Below are 24,346 nucleotides of genomic sequence, written 5' to 3'. Positions count from 1 at the left end.
GTTTTGCTGGACACTGAAGTGAGACAGACAGGCTTGTATTTTTCTGGGGTCCTCCTTCTTGCCCTTCTTGAAAACTGGGACAGTGTTTTCTGGTCAGCTGGGACTGCTCCAGATTCCAAGACTGCTCAAAAATCATTGAGAGCGGTTTTATAGTGACATCAGCCAGCTCTTTGAGGATTCTCAGATGAATATCATTAGGCACCACAGATTTATAGGGATCCAGCTGGAGCAGCAGATCCTGCACAGTTTCAGGGTGACGAGTGAAGCTAGACTCAGAGTTGGTTCCCTGAAAATGGAGACAGCAGAAATGCTGTTCTTTCTTCCCAAAATAACATTGTAAAAACTTGGTTTATTTTTTCTTCAACTAAATAACGTTATTAATTTCCTTTGATACCTTTCCTTTGTTGACAGACTAATTGTTTCTGCAGAAATCATACTCCGACTTTCCTCATTTAGGTTTCCACTCTTCTTTATCAAATTTCAGTGGGTCCTAATTTAGAAATTGTGCTGCACTTGTGACTAACTCTTACAACAGAGGTGCCTAAACCCATTCTTTTTCCACCAACTGACATTGTAGCTTTCACCGATGTTCCAGTGCAGCTTACATCTGCACTGTTGTACCAATCCAGTCAATTTTAATTGCAGTGTGGCATAAGTATTCCAAACTATGGGAGATAAGATGGAGAGTAAAATGAAACTGATAAAGCAGCCTGATATCTTAGACCTGATTGAGCAGAAGCCATGGGAGAGACAGACACAGGAAACTGCTCCCTGGGGTAGAAGTGACCAAGAGACATGTTATGAAACTTTGTCCTGATTACCAGGTAGCTACTATCATGAAGAATGTGTAACCAATGGGAAATTTTTACCAAAAATAGAATCCTATGTAAGTACCATACCTATAAAACCATATATAAATGTTTTGTATTCTCAATAAAAATCAGTTTCTGATCCGGCTCAGTTGTCCCCGTCTCTCCATTGCTGATACAAAGCAGTGGAATTTATAGAGAACACTGGTATGCTAAATGTGTTTTGATAGTTTATAAATGAAATATTCTGTTAATCTAATATTCTGTTGAAAATTTGATAAAATAGTTAGTTGAGGATATTCTCTGGAGTGCTTTAATCTGTAAATTAAATGTTGCCAAAACTTATGTTCTCTGAATACAGCATTGCTTCTAGTCTACAATTTATTATTGAAAAGAAAATTATTGTCCCAGCAACAAGGTTTAAAATAGTGCTGTGCAATAGAAAAGTCACATTTTTGATGCTTTGTTGGTGCTTTCTTTTTTGCAGACTGGAAGAGCTCCAAAACGTTTATTTGCCTATTATTGTACTCTGGTTTTAAGTACAGTAGGTTTCTTTAAAACATACAATGTGACCTTTTCATGAAATAACTCCCCACAGGGTGATGTATGACCAAGTATTTAAAACTACCAAATATGTGGCTGAACTGGGTTTGAACTTTTATTGATCTATCAAGTCCACAAAGGCCAGATTCTTGGGGTCTCTGCAAAGCTTTCCTTCATTAGCCACCTAAGCTAAATATCCTCGGTTATATTTGAGTGAATTGAAGTATGTCACAGTCATAGACCCATGTATTTGCTCATACAGTTTAATAGTTTTGGTTTTGGTTTCTTTTCAGAGAATGGGACAGAGAGCTGGCAACTTCAGAGAAGAAACCCAAACTCATTAATGCTCTTCGGCGATGCTTTTTCTGGAAATTTATGTTCTATGGAATAGTTTTATATTTAGGGGTAAGAATTGTTCTCCTCTTTAGTAAGCTTTTAGTGTTCCTTAGATAGATCCAAGTTTTAGGGACTGATGAATTAATACAGAGCATTGTGAATAGCTACGGATTTTTCCTCTGTGTATTGCTTACAAAGGTGGTAAATACAGAGATGTATTCAGGGATTTTCATTTAAAAATATATTTTCTGATAATATCTTAATATCTTTAAAACATACATATTAATAGTTTTTAAATGTTTCTAGTGCTGTTAGTGCTCCTAGGTGTGTGATCAGGAACTTGATGTGACAGCCAGAACTGATTATGTTTATCACCTTTCCAACATGCTAGGTAGGATTACCTTAACTTACCAAACGCCACCTCTTTGTTTGACAATCTTATCACTGGGGTTAAGAGCTGTGAAAATAATTTATTGCTAATGGTGTCTCACTAGGTATGTGTAAATCTGAAATTTGCTGTTAACCAATATGCACATTAAATATCTGTGTTAAAAATTTTTTTGACTTAGTAGTAAAAGCCAGAGCATATCACCTCTGTAAGGAGGGACAGGCAATCTGGAACTAAAACGATGTTGTGAGGTTATGTAGAGAGAAAATTAGAAGGGCTAAAGCCAAATTGTAACTAAATTTAACCACTGCAGTTTGAGACAGCAAAAGAAAAAAGGTTTCTGTAAATACAGTGTCAGCAAAAGGAAGGCTAAGGGGAGCTTCCATTCTTTGGTGGATGCAGGGGGCAGCGTAGTTTCAGGAGGATGCCCTTTAGGTACTGGACCCTAAATTGTCTTTGTCCAGGTAAGGCAGTTAGCTGTCTAGGACAGGGCCTCTTGCTATGTAGGAGCTGCGTGGTGACTGTGCTTTCTCTACTCTTTTATCACTTTTGTCAGCTCTTCTTTGCGATGACACTATATTTGTGGACCCCTACTCAATCATGCCTTTTATGTGTTCCTGTGATCTCATTACTGCATTTAAATTTTAAACTCTTTTAGTCACTAAGCCAGCAACTTCTTACTCATGATAGGTTTGCATTTTAAAAAAACCCACTGACAACAAAATGGTTCTACAAATGCAGCCTACCATGCACTGTAATAGCTGTTCCTGCGGAGTCTGCCAGCCAGAACCTTTGCACTAATGCATTCCTGCTAAAAGTTAAGAAGTGTCTGAGGGCTTTTCAGGCAGTCTTGAGGATAACTCTTTCCCAAAGTTTAGGCAATGTGTGTGGGTGTGCATGCGCAGGGTTGATTTCGCCTTATGCACTTTTTAAATGGAGTGCAATTTTAGATGGGGTGAGGACAGAACAAGACTGCAGGATTTTTGAGTCATATTCTTTGCTTGTGTGAATGTTTTTTTTTTTTTTAATTTATTTAAGAAATCACAGATATGTGCAATTAAACACATAGTAAACGAATCTGCACCTTCCACAATGAAAATGGAAAGATTAACTCTTAGTTTAAATTCTTGATTCTATTATTGTTAGTGCTCATTTTATTTAAAGCGACTTTGTTTTATTGAAAGAGGAATTGTAAAAAAACCAAATTGCTCCTAAAGCTGCTGGTGTTCTTTGCAGGCCTTGCTCACGGAAATTAATGGGAGCTTTGCCATAAATTTGAAAGGGGACAGGATGTTGTGCCGTACTGGCATAGGTGTAACCAAGTTGTGTGTTCTTTTGAACTTAATTTGCCTTTCAGCTTTTTGCTTGTCTGATCTCTGAACCGTTTTCATGGCATCTTTCTTGGACTGTGGTTTAAAGTGTGCTGACATCCCTGCTGTTTGTGGAGTTGTCCTTTCAGCTGGCATCACAGCTCATTAAGTCCAGCCTTTTTTCCATCTCTCCCTTGTCCCTGATGCGCTGTAGGTAATGATGTTATTGCAGGGTAGACTCTTGTGCTCTGGCCTCCTAGAGTACTACAACTCCCCCTCATAAATAGTGTTATGTTAGGCACATTGGGTTGCTGCACTTAATGTATCTCCTCCCCTGCTGTTTGAGATGGTTTCCATTCTTCACTCTGTCAGAATATGACTCTTACAATTTAAGGAAAAGGTGTTATGGTGGTGAAACAAAAATCTTGCTTTTTAGCTTGATACCAGCTAGCCAACTAGGTACTTTGCTGTGAGGATCGATTTGATTCTATTTGTATTTTGGTCTTACCTTTATTGCTATGAAATTTATATTTCCAGTCAGGCACAACAACTGCTGACATTAACTTAGAAGTGGTTTTAGTATCATGTCCCAAGGGACCCTAATGAGGATTTCCTGAAGTTCTCGCATATGGGTCACGGGTGTGAGTGAGGAGGCAGGGAGGGAAGTGCTTCTTGGCCATATGCCAGAGAAGAGATGTGCATTATTGTCTTCAAATACAGAGCGTTTGAACATATGGGGGATACATGTAACATAAAAGTTGTTGTTGCATAAGAACAGCACAATATGCTGTGTCATAATCTCATTTCTCTTCTTTTAATTAAGATTATGGTGAGGGGGACACTTACAGGTTTCTCAGTGGCCTATGATGAATACAGAGGCGAGAATAAGGACAGGCAATGGCAAAATATGACTCTTGAAAGCTGAATTTTCTCTTAGGTGTACAAATTCCCTTCTTTTTTTTAGGCAGGTTGTTTTAATCCGTTTATTCATATTTATATCATTGGGTAATTTTGAGTTTACAAGAGGAGAAATGAAAACCAGGCAGTTCTGCTTTGATTTGTATGTATACTAGATAATACTTTTGGTAAGCAAGCTGATAAATCTCCATTGTAAACCACTGGACTTTTATGCCCCATGAGATAGTGTATGACTTGGCTTATTGCCAGCCACTATTCTAGTCTGTAAATCTTCTTTTTTTTCCAGCAAGCTCAGAATGTATGCAATACATTTATAGTCACAACAAACACAGCAGCAGAACATGTAATTTTCACTGGAATAAAAGTAAACACACACAAAGAAAATGTTGCTATTTTAAGCCTATATAGAAAAGCTTATCTTGGAATCTCCAACAATATGAAAACACCGTATTGTCCTTGAGAGGTGAATGTTTTGTATTTTATGAGTTTTGGGGAGTCTTGGTTCGATGCTTTGGGATGCATATGGTCTAAGCACAGCTGCCTTGGGTCATGTGTTTTTTAATAAACACTCCTCCCTTTGCCCACTAATAACACCGAAGTCTTTGTCAAAGCTGGCTCCAGATTTACAACAGAGTGGTGTTTAATTTGGGTAATGTAGCACATAGTACAGGTATGCTGTTTGAGATGTAAAATTCTACCTCTTTTGTGGAAAAAGTGAATGATGAATATCAGCTCCAGCAACAGTAATATTCAAAATGGATCACAGTCCAGGTTACAGAAGTACCTGTGATTGCTTTTGTATAAGAAAACCCAAAGGAGAAAAAAAAAAAAAAAAAAAAAAAAAAAAAAAAAAAAAGAAAGAGGATTTTTCCAATCTATTTATCACAGTAGAACTTTAATTACAGTAGAACTTCACCAGTTCTCTTCTCTGAGTCTCTATGGTGGTCTGTGTGATTTTCATCTGGAAGGCTGTGCTGGTAAATTTTTGACAGAATTTAACACATCTCTGTACAGAAGAATTCAGTAATGTCTTGTTACTTTGGAAGTATCACATGCTTTCTGCTGCAACACAACAGAAAGAAGAATAAGGGGATGTATGCGAGTTCATAGCACTATGTATTTTTAAACTGATCATAACAGTGAAGCAAAGGAGCATATACTGCTTCATGTCTTTCTGAACTCGTGCAGTAGATTAGCAAATGGTTAACCACAGCACACAGGTGATTTTTGCAGTTCTTTGGGAAAGACTGGGTAAGGAAAGGCAAGAGGCAGAGGTGGAAAAAAAATGAGGTTAGAGAGTGAAAGTATGAGAAAGATGAGGCAGAGAGGGAAATGGAAGACAAAGGTGAGGTAACACTGATGGGGTTTAATTACAATGGAAAAGGAGTCTGAGGACAAATGTAATAGCAAACTAAAGTAAAGTCAGGTCTTTAGCAAATCATTTGAATACCTTGTAGTTTAGTGGTTTCACCTAACCTCTTTCTCCTCTCCTACTCTGGTTCTCTATCCTGTTGCTCATCCCTGGATGGGGAGTGCCAGGGCCTCCAGCATAGTGGGGACTGTTTTCTCTCTGGGACCTCTATTAAACTTGCCTTCCCTACCATTTACTTCCTCTCCTCCTGCTTTTGTTACAAAACTGGATACAGTGTCTAGAACTGTTGAGGAGATGATCCAGTTATTTATACTTTTATTCTGTTCCTATTTCCATTTATTTTTTGTTTTAACTATATTCTCACTCTCTTGTGAGAATGGTAGTGCTCATTTTGGTAGTTCTGAGGCTTCCCTTGTCCTGCAAATCCAGTAAAGTGCAGTGAGAATTGTTCCCTAGAGCCGAAACAGACATCCAGCCTGATAAACTAAACAGTCATATGATATGGCTAATCCATTGCAACTCTGTAAAGTAAATGTGGAAGCTAATCTCAGTTGTCACTTTCGTAGAAAATGATCAAACAAAATTTATGAGCTAGATTTGCTTTGGTGCAGTTGCAGGAGCATCACAGACTTAGACAGCAGTGAGTTGTCTGTTCTCCTGTGCAATTACTGCAATTTTCTATGGCTGGCACAGAAAACAGGCCTGACTTCCTCATTTAGGATATAAGACTTCAAATCTCATTTGTTGAGACTTTGAATTGAAATGTTAGCCATTTTGAAAAATATAAGCCAACTGCTGACCAAAATTACTTTTCTTGTTTTTCTCTACAGGAAGTCACCAAATCTGTGCAACCCCTTCTGCTGGGGAGAATAATAGCTTCTTATGATCCAGACAACTCTGATGAAAGATCCATAGCCTACTACCTGGGCATTGGCTTGTGCCTTCTCTTTTTTGTGAGAACACTGCTTATACACCCTGCTATATTTGGTCTTCATCATATTGGAATGCAAATGAGGATAGCTATGTTTAGCTTGATTTATAAGAAGGTAATTGTTCCATTTACACTCAAAGCCAAGCCTCTGTCTGTAGTCTATGTAACTTTTAGGCTAGCCTGTTGAAAGATTGATAGCTTTGTTAAGGTACACAAAGTACACAGAAGAATAATGTGGCTAGCAATTTCTGAGAGCTCTCAACTTCCCAGTCCAAAGAATTAAACACCTACAGCTGGTTTGACTGAAATCAGCCTCTGTGAGTTCAGACTTGTTGTGTGAGATGCTTTAATTGTTTTACCAATGTGCTCCTGTTAAAAATGTGTACTGCAGAGGAAGAATAACATGCTGGTGGCCAAAGAATATCTTCAAAAGAGAATTAGAGGTGAAGATTTAAACAATAAATGTGACATTGAAGGGATTGAGTTTGAATGATACTGTGTTACATTGCTATAGTATGGAGAATCAACAGATACTTACCCATCACATGCTCAAAAATAGAAAGATTTAAAAAGTTTTTGTTTTACCAGTACCCAAATAAGATAATTTAAACAAACATTTTAGTTATTGTAGTATAAAGCTCACTGTGAAATCATCTTTCAAAAATATTTGTCAAGAGAGGCAGCAGTAGGAGATTCTTGAGCATGCACAGCAGCACACAGCATGCAGGCTTAATTAAAACTTGCATTTGCATATATATCTATATCCATGAAATATTCAACAGAAAGCAAGAACTAAGTCAATACATCAATATTTTTAAAGCAATTTAATGGCTATATTGAATTCAAGTGACATAAATAAAAAGTTTAATGAGACTTTATTTTATAGCATAAAAAATAAGTGGATTATTACTTATACTACTGCATCATTGCTTATACGTTTTATCTTTATTTATTGAGTTTTATGGAGATAACTTACATGACAATTTTTCTATGGTTTTGTTTTCTTTTACAGATCCTAAAACTCTCAAGCAGAGTTCTAGATAAAATAAGTACTGGACAATTGGTCAGTCTTCTTTCCAACAATCTGAACAAATTTGATGAGGTGTGTCATCAGTTGCTTAATTCACTTGGTGATCCATCAAACAAAAATGTCAAGCCATTCATGACAGATATTAAGGAAGCATAAATGGAGAACTTCCCTGAGTGCTCATTGTAGACGTAATATTCATTCATTACCTTAAGAAAATGTGTTGGTACATAGTCACATAAATGCTCATTCTGATACTTATGACATTCTTTATCTCCTATACTGATTAGAAGAGGAAACCTAAAAGCAGTTGAGTCATAAAACCATGTTTGTTCTTCAGTCCAGTGAGACTAAGGTTGTTAAACAGGTGGTTTCATAGAATTCAGAACTTGCTGGTTAAATCCTTACATACTACTTCCTGATGACTGTATATTTTTACTAAGGTGATCCAGTCCATTTCTGTCGTTGAACAAGTGATGAGGTTTAACCTTCTGTTCCTATTATTACCCAGTCCAGTAAAAAGGGATTGTTCATGTAAGACTGTGGTAGGAAGACTTAGACATCTGTCTTAAAAAATCTTGGAGAGTCTTCTGTAAAACTTATTTTTGTTAGAGACTATAGCAAATCCCTTTGGATTTAGGAACTAGAAACTCTATGAATTTCTGTTTTTCATGTGTGTTTAACTGGCCCTTTGGCAGTATAAGATTTGCTTCCCATGAAAGACACAAGATCAGACTGTAGGCATATGGTTGGAACTGCAGGGTGCATTTACTTGAAGCACTACATGACTGTATAGAAAGAATAATGCCAGCTAGCACTGCACAAATTAGGACAAGTGGTCTGTCACTGCAGCAGTGCATCTGCAGTAACACAGACCCTGTGCACCTCATCACAGGATTCACTCCAGAATCTCCTGAATGAGAACTGCATTGAGCTAGTCATGTTCATACAACAAAAGGAATATTTGCCTTCTATATCAGATTAAAACACTCAGAAGATTCTTACAAGTATTTTTCTCATCCTACAGTGGTTGAAAAAGCCATCATTGATGCCAAATTCTGTTTACCTTACAAAGTGTGACTTTTCCTCATTAATATACATAAGAAAGGAACAGCAGCATATTGAACTTTGCCTTAGAAAAATCAAAGTTTAGGCATGCAATGTATATGTATTGCTGCACTGTCATCATAATTAATACTCATAATTCTATGTGCTCAGGATCACAAGTCATCCTTTATAAACTTGTTTTTCTACTGGAAATATTTGTACCACTCTTCACTATCTTTTTCAAAGTGTCACTTTAATGACTACATAATTTTCATGTAGTTTTCAGAGCACAGCTCTAATTTTCATTGGTTTTTTTTCTTCTGTGGACTTCTATAGGGTCTTGCTCTGGCTCATTTTGTATGGATTGCACCATTACAAGTGGCACTACTGATGGGATTGCTCTGGGATATGTTAGAAGCTTCTGCATTTTCTGGACTTGCTTTTCTAATAGTCATGGTCTTATTCCAAGCCTGGCTGGGACAAATGATGATGAAATACAGGTGACAAGAATATTTTAAAATATTTCAATATATTTTCCTGAAACACATTGGTTTTAAAAATTTTGTACCACTTGATTAAGAGACTCTGGTCAGGGCATTATGTAGGATGAGTCCAAAGAATGTTTTCTGTGTAGGGAAAGTTACAGACAAAATTTCACATATTTTGGAGCAGGTGTCTAAACTTTAAAAATTTGAAAGTCAAACATGAAGTAGTGTTAAAATTAAATGTAGCATTAAATCTAGAATTTTTAGAATTAAAACTCCTTGTTACTTGATCCATTCTTTTTAGAGTTTGTATTTTCTTATTTTAAAACAATTATTTGATTTTTAATAATTTTGTCTATATTCTCCATAATAATTCTTTTAAAGTAAACATTTTAAGCAGAAGCATATATAGAAGCTGTTTTCATAAGATCTAATGGGATACAAACTACCTATACAGGATGAAAAAGATGAAGAGTGACCTACTTTATTTTTACTTTGTAGGAATAAGAGAGCAGGAAAGATCAATGAGAGACTTGTCATCACCTCAGAAACAATTGAAAATATACAGTCAGTTAAAGCCTATTGTTGGGAAGATGCAATGGAAAAAATGATTGAAAACATCCGTGAGTAAGTGTGCTCATTTGTTACACAAATTTTTTTATGTGCTCAGGAAAAATATTAGGTGGCTATGAAAATCACCTGTGGTCATGTTAGTTAAGAAGTAAAGCAACAACTATTAATTCTCAATAAAATAACCATGCATTCCCACACTGCAGCTTGGGGGGTTTTCCCTTTTTTTTTTTTTTTTTAAGTTTACTATGAGGTGAGATTTTAAAAGGTTTTTTATTTACTTCCTCATTTGTTATAATGATGTTTCAGTGGTTAGTTTGCACAGGTAAAACAATTGTGGGATCTGTCTTTGTTTCTGGCCAGCCCTGTCCTCATCTTAAAATAAAAAGCCCTTTTGTGATGGTTACTTAAGGCTTAACAGACATCCCTATTCTGTGGTGAAGGAAACAATATGAATCCTGTGCAGTCATTTTGTGAGAAATGCAATAAAGCTGGTTATAAAATTTGCATACAGTCTGTGAAAAGAGTAAATTAGATTCATGTATTTATCTTGCACATTTACATTAACATTTATTGTCTGTAGATGGCCTTGTAGAATGCTTATCTTCTCAATTAATATAAGGATTGAACTGTAACTACAAGACCTGAAGGAGAAAGGAGGTAAAAATTATCTGAGACCTGTGAGAAGGAAGTCTTTGTTACCGACAAGGAGTTCAGGGCAAAGGGAGAAGTGACATATTTATTGATGGGTGACGCTGCATGAAAACTCTCCCATGTGTTCTGTGTGTTTGTTTAGTCCTTTACAGAGAAATAAAATTCTGTGCCAGGTGTGTGACTGGGAAAATAAAAGAAATTTAAGTGTCATATTATCATGTAAATAACAGACATAAAATTATATTGTTCCACAAACACCTTCTTGTTCAGCTGCTTTCTGAAAGACAATCCAGGGAAAGTGAAGTGTTCTTTACCATTAAAATTTATAATTATTTACTGTAAACAATCAGAGAAACTCAGTCTGAATCCAGGTCATGAGTACTAGCTTGAGGATGGAACTAGTTTAGTGTTCCCGTGATATCACTAGTCACATGTACTGCTTTTAGGAAATTTGAGAACACATCATGCTAGCAAATCCTCTAGAAATTAATTAAATAAATTGTAGTCCACAAACTGGTCACAGAAACCTGGAAATTTGACTGTTATTTTATTAGCTATATTTTCTAAAATAATTTATAGCAAATTTTGTAATGCTGGAGTTAATTCTTATTGTATGATGCATGGATTTTTAAAATACAAGAATGCTAGCAATATTACAATAAGAGTACTTATCCTATGAAGAAAGGCTGGGATAATTAGAATTATTCAGCCTGGAGAAGAGAAGGCACAATAAGGTAATGTGGCCTTTCAGTACCTGAAGGGAATTTACAAGTAATTTGTAGAGGGATGTTTTGCAAGGGTACATGGTGATAGGACAAGGGGGAATGGCTTTGAACTGAAGGAGGGTAGATTTAGATTAGATACTAGGAAGCAGTTTTTCCCTGTGAGGGTGTTGAGGCACTGGCAGAGGTTGCCAAGAAAAGCTGTGGATGCCCCATCCCTGGAAGTGTTCAAGGTCAGGCTGGATATGGCTTGGAGGAGCCTGGTCTAGTGGAAGGCGTCCCTGCTTATGGCTGGAGGGTTGGAACTGGATGATCTTTAAGGTCCCTTCCAACCCAAACCATCCTATAATTCTATGATTCTTCCATACTTTTTTAAGTCATCCAGCAGGTCACTCAGTGAAGACATCACCAGAGCAAGTCAACCCAGGAATATCAGAGTTTCACCAGAATTTGGCTTGTGGAATCAGCTCAGCAGGACCTCCCAGTCATTTGGTTTGTGGAGCTGCTAGGAAACAAGACCTTGTGCTTGAAGCCATGTGTGTGTTTTATCCAGTGAATTGCAACTCAGTCATCACAAAACCATTTTTGCATGCTGGCATTTTCTGATAGAAGCCAGTTTAATCAGCTTCAGAGACCCCAATATGGGCTGTCTACTCTATGCCCTCTTAAGTTTGCACTGAAAATAACTGTTCATAAAAGGTGCCTGAATAAACATACCTGCACTCCTATGGGCTGTGCAATGTATTCCGAGAAGTAAAAAAATCACTCCACTAAAGTGTTCCTCTGAACAGTAGCATAGCTCTGGAGAAGGTGAAGGTTGGAAGTGTCTGTATTTTGTCAGCAGAGATACATCTTAATATTAAGCAAAGGATCTCAAGCTTATGTATTAGTACTGGTTCCTGCGGCGTTGCTCCAAAACCAGGCACACACTGGTCTACATTCTGTATATGCACAAGGCTCGTAGGGTCCCTTGCATCTCTTTTCAAGTACCCATATTGCATCAGCAAGACCTGTCCCAAATAAGTGTGTTATCCACAGAGCTTTCAAGTCTGTATTACAGACAGAACCACCTCTGGGAAACTTTTGCTTGTGCTTCAGTCTCTAGCTGGTACTTGGGAACATACTGAAAAAAAGTGTTAGTGCTTCATTCTCCCTCTTTGGAGTAGGGCTGTGCTCCTCAGAACTGGGGGGCTTTTTGATAGCTTCTAGCCAGACATTTATGTGGGAATAGATGAGCACCAAGTTCCAAAATCTTTGTTATCCCTATTCAGTGCTGCCACTTGCAGTTTCATACAAGCTCTGGAGGGACTTACAAGGCCCTTTCCCTCAGGTAGGAGCTCTATCATGGTAGTGACTTGCACATCTGGCTGCTTTAATACAGACTTAACAAGAAATGCAGACACTTGGTCAATATGTGAAGACACATAAAGCTTGTGGTGTTCAGCCTTGCAACACCAGATATTTCCATCAACAATGTGACTATGAATTTCTGCACGGTATTCCAGTGGTCAGCACTCACCCAGTGAATGGGCATCTTGGGTCTTGTACCATTTCTAGCCCCAGTTAATTGCTCTTGAAGGAGAGCAACTGCTCTGTCACTGCAGCAGAGGTGCTTCTGTCCAGGCAAAACTGAGCTGCAGCATTGTATTGCACTGCAGGGCACCTGGGGGATGTGAACTGAACAGGCTCAAAATGAGAGCAGGCAATAGAAATCTTCAGCACTATGAGTTTAGAGCTATCAACTCAGAAATTTATTTATATCCCCTGGATTATTTATCTTTTTATTTTATAGCTTGCTATAAGATGCATGGGCCTTGTGGAAACAACTAGGAATAATCACTGATTGCATTCCTGACTGCACAGGAGTCAGTAAGCTTCTCTGTAGACTGAGCTTCTATGGAGAAAGGAGGGTGGAGAGCAGACTCCCTGCCTTCCACATCTTCAAACTGAGGTTAAGTGGCACCTTAATTCACAGGTGAAGCCATTAGTAGCTTGCCATGCAAAAGAAAATGACTTTAGAATCAGATTATCTGTTGTAAAGATTTTTTATGGTAACATATAGTAAATATAGCATTTCAAAGTATCTTTTTTTCTAGAGGAGTTATGTATCTAAGTGAGTATGGGATGTTGCTTCTGGGGTAAATCACATTAGATGTACATTAGATGTACAAGTGTTAGAAGCTTGAGGCTGGTTGTACCAGGAATTGTAGAGGCTTGTGGTTTATTCAGTGTAAGTAGTGACAGGTTATTGTTACTTTGTCTGAGACCTCTGAACATTGATGTCAAAATTTGACTTTAATGATTTTTTAGGCCCAGAAATAGTTTGGAGTCTTACTTTTTAGCTGCAATTCTAGAAAAGAAGAAGGATGAGCAAACCTCTGAGTTAATTGTTATGCCAACAGTTCTGTCCAAAATATTTGTAAGTTATAAACTGTGAAATCCTATACTAATTATTTGCATTTTTTTTTTCTCAACAGAACTGAACTGAAGCTTACCCGAAAAGCTGCTTATGTGAGATATTTCAACAGCTCAGCCTTCTTCTTCTCGGGCTTTTTTGTGGTGTTCTTAGCTGTGCTTCCGTATGCTGTGATTAAAGGAATTACTCTCCGAAAAATATTCACCACCATTTCCTTCTGCATTGTTCTTCGAATGACAGTGACCAGGCAGTTTCCCGGCTCTGTACAGACCTGGTATGACTCTATTGGAGCAATAAACAAAATACAGGTATGGTACATGGGCTAAAATCTTCCCAAGTACGTAAGCTAATTCTGTATATCATGTTATCTTGTCAGCTGATCAGCAAAAGCACACAGCATTTATGCAGACTTTTTGAATATATGTTGCTTTGACTAAACACCATGAAGTGTCATTATAAATCTTGATATTGTTCCCCAGGCAGCATAACCACACGAGTCTCATACTACCTGCTTGCTGCTTTTCTTTTTTTTTTTTTTTGAAACAGTGACATTTAGTTAGTTATTCTATTGCAGGACAAGAAACTTAATAAAATCATGACTTGTGGTGCTTAAGAGATGTTTTTCCTTCAGAAAAGGAAGTTCAAAATTAGTGCATGTTTTATATAGCATAGCTTCCAGGAGCTGAAGTCACAGATCTTCTGTTTTTCTTGATATTAGTGACAACAACAGTAGGAGACTTTGCATTTTATGCAAATGTGCATCTCATTCATTATGACTAGCAAACATAACTAAGGTACCAGTCAAATAATTATTACCTATCTTACCTACTGAGATCAATTGCTCATGTACCAGCATGAATGGCTTATCTGCAGAGTAAAATCAGGCTGGATTCTCATTAACTCTATATTTTTAACCTGCTGTTCTGAAATTACTCCCTAGGAAGAGAATTCTTACACTATTTTGGGGTGAAATCTTAGACCTTTTTCATTGCATATTTTTAGATGTAGGATTTTTGTAGAACATAAATTTTATTATTTTTATTGTGATAAAAATAACTAAGACAAAACCTAAAGATCTTAATCAAATGTCTGAACCTCAGTTTAGAATAAGAAGTAGGTGTAGTATTTTTATGATTTTTAACTGGGCAGGAAATTCAAGGAATCTAGCCATAAACCTTTCTATTTGACATTAAGAAGATTGCTTTGTTAGGTTCCATTATAGGCTTTCCTTGTGCTCTCAAATTCCCTAGGCATTAGTGGAGGTATCCTGTCTCTCCTGTTTCCTGGAAGAGTGTGTCCAATGCTCTGGACACAGTCACAGAACTGGCAATCCCAGTGGTCACAACAGTGCCCTCACTTCAGTGAGTGCTTGTCTTTGGAGATACTAGCAAATGGGTGTTCCAGAATCCATCTCTTGTGGCAGGTTCAGTATAACCCCATAGACAGATAGGACAAAGTCCCAGAACACCAAAGCCATTTACTAGTCTTAAGAAACATAAATAAGAATAATAAGCTACTCACACATCTCTCTGATTTAATTTCTATCACAGTTTAGAGAGTTGACTGGGCCAGGTATACCCCCTGGGTTATTGTATTTTCACATGTTTTTTAGACCATGATATTTCAGAATCAGTGTGCCCTCTCTGACTATTACTGCTCCAGGAGCTCCACTGGATGAGTCCTTTATTATGAAAGTGTAGCTATCACTTCCTTTTTTTTTTTTTTTTTTTTTTTTATAAACCATGTGTGTCATGCCTTCCAGTTTTTAAGTTCCTGCCCTTTCAATCAGCAGCTTAATTGCTATGCCAACAGAACCCTTCTTCTTGTTCTGCTTGGAAAATTTGCAAGTGTACTGTTGAGAACTGATTTCCCCATGAGCCTGCTTAGGTTTTCCATTGTATTGCCTGTGTAGATCTATTTGCTACCACATAATTAAAAAAACCCAGAATTTGGAGGAGATGATATCTACAGACTATATAACCTTAATAAAAGAATGGAACAGAGAGGATGTCTTTCCTATATTATCATAGCCTTACTCTTATTTACTAATGCTATCCCAAAAGGCAACATGAGCCCTGGGCTGATGCCAGGATCATTATCTGCTTTTTTTTTTTTTTTTTTTTTTTTTTTTTTTTTTTTTTTTGTTAGTAGAGAGATCATTCTAACTCTTTAACTCTTTTAAACTCTAGCAGTTTTGGAAAAGGGAGAAACCAGCATGTAGTTGCTTTTTTTCACGGCTTACCAGAGTCCAACCTTCTATATCTTACTCCAAAACCAAAGCTTTGTTTGAAAAGGGTTGATCTCAGAGGGATGATTTTGCCAGATACAAGTCCTGAAAGCAAAACAAGAGCCCAGTTTTGATATTCTCTCTAAATCAGAACCAAATACCTTTATGGTTATGTTTTCACTAGAAATGAAAGAATTGGTAGTTTCAAGAACATTTCATCTGCATCCAAAAATGTATAATTTATATTTATGCCTCTTGCTGAAAGCACTGTAATGCAAAAGTGCCACCAGAAATATTAGTACTCTGTGTAGGCAAATATGGACTGCTTTGTGCAATATGACCTTGTCCCTTACTGTTTCATCTGCTTTCATGGTGTTTCTAGGATTTCTTGCTGAAAAAAGAATATAAGGCTCTGGAGTATAATCTAACAACCACTGGGGTTGAGCTGGACAAAGTAACAGCTTTTTGGGATGAGGTTGGTACTTTTACCCAAACTATATTAAAACACAGAGTGTATATATATTTTTTTAATATTTGCCATGACACTCTCTAAAAAGAGCAGCCTACACTCTTTAATTTTAACTAGCTTCAGCTTTCAGCAGGTAAGGAATACTTAGCAAGTAATTAATGCATGATATCAAATTATACACATTGAGAAACTTGGGAAGAAAGCTTTCAATAAGTGTTAAGGCCTGTAATAAGTAGTTATTGCTGACTTAGGCCATCCTGAAAACAGGATCAGGCTATGTCATTTATAAACATTGGAAAATGGTTCTATAATAAGCAGATTTTGTTTGTGTCCACAAATTTCGGCACAAGTCCAATACATACATTAAAAAAATATATTCAATAATATAATTAGTATTTTATTGATAGGAAAAGTAACATGAGAAAAGTAAGTTCATATATTTTCCTAAATCTATAGTATGATATACATATCTGTATATGCATGTTTTATTTATTTTTTGTGTACATCAAATATATATCCATGTATGTTGCAGGGAATTGGAGAGCTATTTGTAAAAGCAAAGCAGGAAAACAACACCAGCAAAGCTCCTAGCACTGACAGCAATCTCTTCTTCAGTAATTTTCCCCTTCATGCCTCTCCTGTTCTTCAGGATATAAATTTCAAGATTGAGAAGGGGCAGCTATTGGCTGTTTCTGGATCCACTGGAGCAGGCAAGGTATTTCTGTTTCTGCTGGTTCAGCAAGTGTCCTAGTAACTATAAGGAATAATATTGTGTTGTTACCTGTATTGTTACCTGTATTTTTACTGTATTCTTGCTATCCTGTGCTTGCTGCAGAAATGATGGCTGCAGGAAAAAGTATGGATAATCTGCAAGTTTCCCTGAAATAGTTACTTGAAGTTTTATACTGTGGTCACTATGAGATAGATTTTGCTGGATATTTTTTTGTAATAGAAGGTTACAGAATTATAAGGAAATAGCAATTTAATGACAAAATGTTTTCCCATTGGAAGTAAAAGGAAATTTTATAGGAGTAATGCATGCTGAAACCTAAAGTTAAGGCTCATGGTGAGAATCTCCTTGCCTTAAAAAAAAATGAAAAATATAGAATAGATATACAGATGGCTCAGTGTGCTTAGAAAGCATTTTTTTCCCTGCCTTGCTAATATTTTAAGGAAAAAACTGATAACAAGATGGTTTGTAACCAGACAAGGCTGACAGGAATATAGCCAGGTAGTGTGCCCAGGACAAGTGGTGTACCTGATCACCTAGCTCTGGTTCCTATAGTGCCTCACCTGGGCTTCCTGAGACCCATGTGAAAGCCTGGGGTGATGCTGCTGAAACTGGTGGTTTCCTGTGCAAAGTTGTAGATTAGATTATTCATTATTTTACTACCCCAAAATGTTATCAATACATTTAGTTTGCAGATGAAACATCCCATTAACCTCATTAATATAAAATGAGTTGAACTGTGATACTCCTCTTTGAATAGCAAGTAGTTAGATGAGTCTTGATGAGTCTTTCATCTTCACTGCGTTTTTTGAGGAAATGTGAAAGTTAAAACAAATGTTCATTTTACTTCTCCTGTTTAAAAAATTATTGATGAAAATATTATCATTTCCTTTACTTGCATGGGGTAAAATCTTTGGTCTGTTGCAGTCAATGACAAAGGACCGATCAATTTCAGTATGATCAAGGCTTCTTATTTTTCATTAATGATCCCCACAAGTGAGAGCAAGGGACTCAGAACATGATATTGTCCTCAAGATGATGTGTTAAGGTGCATTTTAGTGTGATACTTTTGAATTTACAGAATAGTTTATCTATTGCTATTGCTGGTAATTGTAATGCAGAAATGTGAAATAGAAAATACTGAAGGATGTATGTATATCTCCTTTAATCTGCTACATAGCAAATTAAGGAAAATTCACATTACACTGAACAGTCTATGTAAGTATATGCATACAAAAAATTTGCACTTTCCAAGGCAATAAAAACAAAAGCCTTTTAATATTAACTTTTATAATATTAAGTTTTATAAAAGTCAAAGGATAAGGTTCACCTCCCACCCATCACCCCCAAAAACTGCTGCCCTTCCTTCACACATTCTTAATGTAAGGATTCCTTCATGGTCTTTGAGGCTGTTACTGTATATTCCAGTAATTGTCAGGCCCATGAAACAGACTGCACAATTTTATCTATAGTAACTATTTAATCTAGAACAGGTATGAAGCCTGACATCAGCTGTTTAATATTGCTTCAGTATTAGATAAGGTTTGTTTTGGTTTTGTTTTGTTTTTAATTTGTGTTATATGGCACAAGATGCAGTGGTTTAACATCCAGTGTACAAAACATACCAAAAGGCTGTCCTCTGCAGGATTGGGAACTTCTTACTCAGCATTTTGGGAAAGCCAGATTCCGGTATATGGGAATGAATCTCATGAGACTCCTCCAGTATATTGTATAATGTACAAAAGGATTTCTAGGCTTGACAGTGTGAAACTGTGACTTAGACAGATTTTTCAGATCTTTGGCTGTTACGTCCCAGCTTTGTTGACTGTTTATTAGTGATAAGAACACCACTGCAATGTCTCTGTAACAAATTTTTCCGTGTATTTCTCAATTCTATCCTTTGATCTAGTAGCCAATGATGTGTGACAAGGTTACTACAAGCTACTGATTAACTTTGAAATTATAACATATCAGTACTGAAATTGCAATCAATTCTTTTATGAAGGGAAATAGTAAATATACTTAGGTCATGCATTCACGTAAATGAGTTAACAGTTACAGAGGAAAATTCAGATCATACTAAACAATTGTATATACTTACACAGAGAAATTGCATTTTTAAGGCAATACAGATAAAAAACTTATAAGCACTAGCAAAATTATAAACATGAACTATGTTGTACAAAGATAATCTGAAAAATCAAATAGAATTCTCTATAAATACTAGTACCTTATGTCTGTGTTTCAGATAAATTTTTACCTTGTAAAATTATTCATAGCTTCATTAAAATAACAGTGCAACAGTGTGTCTTTTTTTACAAGCTATCTTACACAATTTTTATCATTTATTAGATTAAGTTTCTCTTATATTAGAGGCCTTTCAGAATCACACATACCAAGAAAATCCCCATTAATTGCAGTTTGCACTAAATCAGTACTTACAGGGACACTCTTGATGAGACAAATATGCCATTTAAGTGACTTAACAGAGTGACTTTCACTATGTGCAACATTTCTTTTTGTTGCACAGATCTTTGATGTATTAATGAAGTGTTAATGTTTTTTCAGACTTCTCTTCTGATGTTGATAATGGGAGAACTGGAGCCTTCGCAGGGTAAAATTAAACACAGTGGAAGGATATCCTTTTCACCTCAAGTCTCCTGGATCATGCCTGGAACAATAAAAGAGAACATAATTTTTGGTTTATCCTATGATGAATACCGATACAGGAGTGTCATCAAAGCCTGCCAACTAGAAGAGGTTAGTCATCTAGGACTTTTAAGACCTGTGACCCAGCCCAAGTGAAAAACCCAAAAGAAAAGGTATGGCAATTGGGCTTAAAGCAAGTGAGAAATTTCTGATATTTAAGGAACTCAGCCTGAAATCTCAATTTTGTGGAATTGCAAGTCACCTTGTTGCCAGCTGCACTGACATTGACAGTTCTGGTAGTTTACACAACAGAAGCTAGGTAAGCTGGCTCAGATATATCATGTCTGCCTTCTCAGCCTTCCTTGCCAGTTAAAAACCTGAGTAAACATACTGATGCTGTATGCTAAACATACTATTTCTACATAAAGAAGTTTTTCCTTACAGTTTTGGAAATTAACCTGTTTTTCTTCTTTCTTTTGCATTTCAAAAATGGCTGCAGGGATAACTGGAATGTTGTGGCACAAATCTGAATTATTTAGTAGAAAATCTTGACTAAATTTGGGATTTTTTTTTCCATGTATACACTCAAAGTTCTTACACTGGAAATAATTGCAGGATTGATCCTTATGTAGCCCACAATGAGTACAATCACATTAAAATGTCCTTGTATGTATTTGATGTTGGCAGGGGTAGTGGAGTGAAATATATTTTACACGTGGCAAGATCCAAAAGGAGCTAGCATTTGAGACCTTTGCAAAATCTGCTAAGATTTTGTCTGTAATACACAAAACCATTAAATATTTAACTGTGCTGAACAGAATTTTTCTTTTGGCCACATAGTGAAACATATTTTTCTTTAGCATCAGTCAAGCAAGAAACCATAGCCAGTCTGTTTAAAAATAAGGTTACTACTGCATTTTATCTCATTTAAGCAATAAAGTAATATTTCCCTATATGTTTCTGGCCACTTCAGTTTATGTTTGGATTTTTGGTTTGGTTTGCTGGAAATCTTTTGGGAAGCTACTCAAGACAGTAGAATTAACAGCTTCTGTGGAGTTGTCCTTAAACCCAGTTGTGAAAGTTACAGGTAATGCCAAAGCTCCAAGCAACAACTGGCTTCAGCAGTTCAAACCTGCCTTAGCTCAAGGAGGCTTCCCAAGCCAGGCCCTTCCTAGAGCAGCAGGTGGTTGCTGGTGGCTCAGTGTCTCAGTGCTGGTGGGACAGCTCGGTGTCTCAGTGGCCATGGGATGGGTCAGTGTCTCAGCAGGCTGCAGCTCCTTTTTTCTCCAGGCAGGCTCAATCAAGCCAGCTTTGATCTGTGTTGGTGCAGCTCTGTGCAGAATGATATGCTTCACTTCCTAGCAGGGCTTATTATTTGAGATCAGGTTTGATATGTATACATTTTTTTTTCTCCTGGACTGAATAGATTGGGCTGCCCTGAAGAGAAGGCAGAATAGTCTGGAAGGAAGCCAAATGCATTACCTTATTGCTATTATTATACTTTCTCGTCTTTTAGCTTTCATGTATTAGTTACCAAACAAGACTCATTATGGCAGATTGAAGGATGGATTTCAAATATTAATTCCCTGTTTATTCTCCAGTGTGACCTTTTAGGGATTTATTATATTAGTGCTTTGCATTGGAGTTTGTGTGAGGGTGTTTGTTCTCAGTCTTCAGAAAGGAGAAAGCAGAGGAGTTTTGCCTGAGTTTACTCTGCAGCCTCCTCTGCAACCTTCCTAGGTAGCTATATATTCCACCTGAAAACAGCCTGCTGAGTCTACTTCTTATGTGGAGCCCTCAGAAACCAAGGATTGGTGATACAAGAGAGTTTATTTCATTGTTGCGTATATGCTCCAAGTCAGTTAATATAGAGCTCTTAACAATGGCTAAGTCACATTTATTTCCAAGCTCTATACTCACCAAAATGCTTTTGGAATACAAAGACATCTTCTTAGACCCAGTGGACAAATAGATGTATTAGAAGGGTAAGAAGTAATATGTCTGTGAAGTGCCCGTTTAACTTTGCCATTTCCACCATCAACCTACAAAGGAAGCAAAATGAAGATCTAGTCCAACTTGAAAATTTGATGTCTTTTCCCCTTCTTCTTTATTAGTGCCAATGAAATACTGCAGATGTGGGTCATATCATACCAATTACGTGGGTTTGAGGCTCCCAGACAAACAGGGAAGCCTGTTCTTGTCACACACAGCCTGTTCTTGTCTGCTGCGGAACAGGATGCTGAAGCCAGGTGATGTCATACAAGGTGCTCTCCACTTTGTTTTAGTTCTATAGAGATATGAGAATGATAAGTGTCACTTATGTAATTTGGGGTGCATGAGAATTTTCACAAAATTCAGTGCTACATTCTCCTGCCTGAAATTTTTGATTTTGTATGTAGTTAATTTACTAAGGAGGTATCACTTAGAGTCTCTTTAGAGTTGCTAAGTATGCAAGGTAAATTTATCTCTAAGCAACTACGAAAGATGGAAAGTGCAAGTAAATATTTCCCAGAGTTTTCCATATTTTTAGGTCTCCAATAATAGAATTTTCCCTGTATGGGAAATCAGATCTTTATTCAGAGGTTAGAATGTTTGTTATGTTAGATTCTGTAAAATTGTAGAGAATGGCAAACCTGGTTATGTTAGCTATTATCTAAACAACAGGTTTGCTTTGGTAGGTTTGTCTGGAAGGGAAGAATTTTTTATGTTGCTCTAAAAGATGTTCTCACAGCTTTGCATTTTGTTCTATTTGTGTATGGAACCATCAAAAGGAAGGTTAAAAAGATGATTTCTTCTCCAGGTAATTTTGACTAATCACAAAAAATATTACTGAAAAGCAGTGAAACTATGAGCAACAAGAGGATTTTTTAAAAATTTATTTTATGAGCTCACATAAGTTTATAGGAATTTAGAGCACTGAAATGGGACATTTTTTAGTCCAAGTAGTTCAGGTAGCTACATTTGTACTTCCTGAACTACAATCTCATAAGAAATTTCTCCCATCTTAACCTTTTTGCCTTGATACAATTCACCTACCCTCCAGCTGTGCCATTATACCTGTTCATGATGTACTGTGAAACAGAAGATAGATGAAGATTAAGATGAAAATTGTTATGATATATTGGAGATCTGCATACCTCAGAAATGCTATACCAAGATGGTTTGACAAAGTGCGTTTATGTAGGGCACAATGCACTAGGATGTCAGTCTGTGCCTGAGGTCACAGCTTAATTAGTGTCTACATGTCTCTCAAGTGTCCTTTTTTCTCATGCACAGCGTGGCTGTTGTCCCACCTGATGCCCCTGACACGGGTGTGTGACTGATGGGCAGTCAGACACAGGGAATTCTCCTACAGGGGATACGGTTTGTGAGTCCATGTGTGGGAAGCATGTGTTTTAATGGTGCTCCTTGGAGTGCAGTCCCACTGGATGACACACGTGACAGCAGTACAGTGTCAAAGGTGTAATTCATGGTCCCTGGTTCTCAGAGCTCTTCTCTGTAGCATTCTCTGGCACATGGGGAGAGCAAGGGCAAGGGGACACCACAGTGCAGCCCAGTCTGAATGCATGAGATCTGAGCTGTTGAAATGATCCATAATGAAGGACAGCCACATGTTGAAGGCTCAGTGAGGGAAGTTTGTCAGATCTATGTACCACTGCTCCTCATAATTTCAGGATGCCACTGTACAGGTACATAATACTGGAAGAATCATGAGAAGGGTTCTCAACTGCATCTCAGTGCATCAGTGAAAGTATGCCTAGGACACTTTTTAAACTTACCTTTTTGTGTATATTTTTAATGGCAGTGTATCCTGTTTTATATGTGCAAAATTATTAAGAACTTGATTACAATTACATTTCCTGATTATATTTTTCCTTTGAGAGTAAGTAGGGCATCAGAAGAGTTAAAATCGTGTTTTGCAATGTTGTTCTCATTACTACAGCTTGTAAATGGGAAGAGGTTGAGAGAAAAGCAGTAAAAGCCGAAAGAACAAAAATGAGTGCTTTGGAGTTGAGATAAAGGGACAGTAATTAAGAGTTTCATTAGTGTTCTTGATAGCCAAAAGAAGCAGTCTTACTGGTAAAAATTCTTTCTGAAAGCCTGGCATATACTGAATATGACTGCAATGAGATGTAGGTTGTGTGTAGACATATCCCATATTTTTGTGTGATGCTGAATTCAATTTAAATGCCAATGCATTTAAATTACGCAACACACTCTGCAAAACAACACAGTAAAAAGTTTTCAAGATGCATAGGAAAAGGGCTACCTGTTCCTTCTCCACTACCTTCTTGCTCTCTTTTCCTTTTCTTGAGAAACTGTGATTATTTTAGCAAGCAAGAAAGCAGGATATATGCCTAATTTAATATGCTCTCTAAAATTAAGGTCGCAGTAAGCAAATAAGAAGGTGAAGGTTTTAAACTCCTAGGTTAAACCATTCCAGCACAGTTCAATAGTCCTTACTATTTGTCCTTTATTTAGAACCTTTTCTGAAATTGATTGTTTTAATAAGAGTACTTCTGAGTTTGCATGTGTTACCTCAAATCAATTAACTCTGAAGTCTTATATTGGCATGCTATAATAGAGAGAAGATAAGATGCAAATGGTATAGATTTTGAGCACATTTTCTAAAGGCAGCCCCCCATTGGCAAGTTTCATGGTACTCAAAAAGTAAGATAAAATGAATTGGTGCTGCCTCAGCAGCACTTTTGACAAAGTGGTTTACCCTTTTTATCAAGTATC

At 37.0% G+C, this 24,346-nt stretch overlaps 1 protein-coding gene across 3 annotated transcripts in view; it reads left to right on the top strand.

Annotated features, from left to right (window-relative positions):
* Positions 1-24,346, top strand: part of CFTR (CF transmembrane conductance regulator) — an 87,969-nt gene that overhangs the window by 14,296 nt on the left and 49,327 nt on the right. For 2 of the 3 annotated variants that reach the window (XM_030257297.4, XM_072921614.1), the window contains exons 3-11: positions 1,646-1,757; positions 6,507-6,722; positions 7,620-7,709; positions 9,018-9,181; positions 9,668-9,793; positions 13,590-13,836; positions 16,138-16,230; positions 16,757-16,939; positions 19,523-19,714. In XM_030257297.4, coding sequence (XP_030113157.4) covers positions 1,646-1,757; positions 6,507-6,722; positions 7,620-7,709; positions 9,018-9,181; positions 9,668-9,793; positions 13,590-13,836; positions 16,138-16,230; positions 16,757-16,939; positions 19,523-19,714 — 1,423 coding nt within the window. The remainder of the gene's footprint in view (positions 1-1,645; positions 1,758-6,506; positions 6,723-7,619; positions 7,710-9,017; positions 9,182-9,667; positions 9,794-13,589; positions 13,837-16,137; positions 16,231-16,756; positions 16,940-19,522; positions 19,715-24,346) is intronic. The other variant, XM_072921613.1, reaches the window with a different exon arrangement.

Source organism: Taeniopygia guttata, chromosome 1A, assembly GCF_048771995.1.
Source record: "Taeniopygia guttata chromosome 1A, bTaeGut7.mat, whole genome shotgun sequence".
NCBI classification, from domain to species: Eukaryota; Metazoa; Chordata; class Aves; order Passeriformes; family Estrildidae; genus Taeniopygia; species Taeniopygia guttata.
The sequence above is the reverse complement of the archived record's forward strand: the minus strand, read 5'-3'. Positions and strand labels throughout refer to the sequence as shown.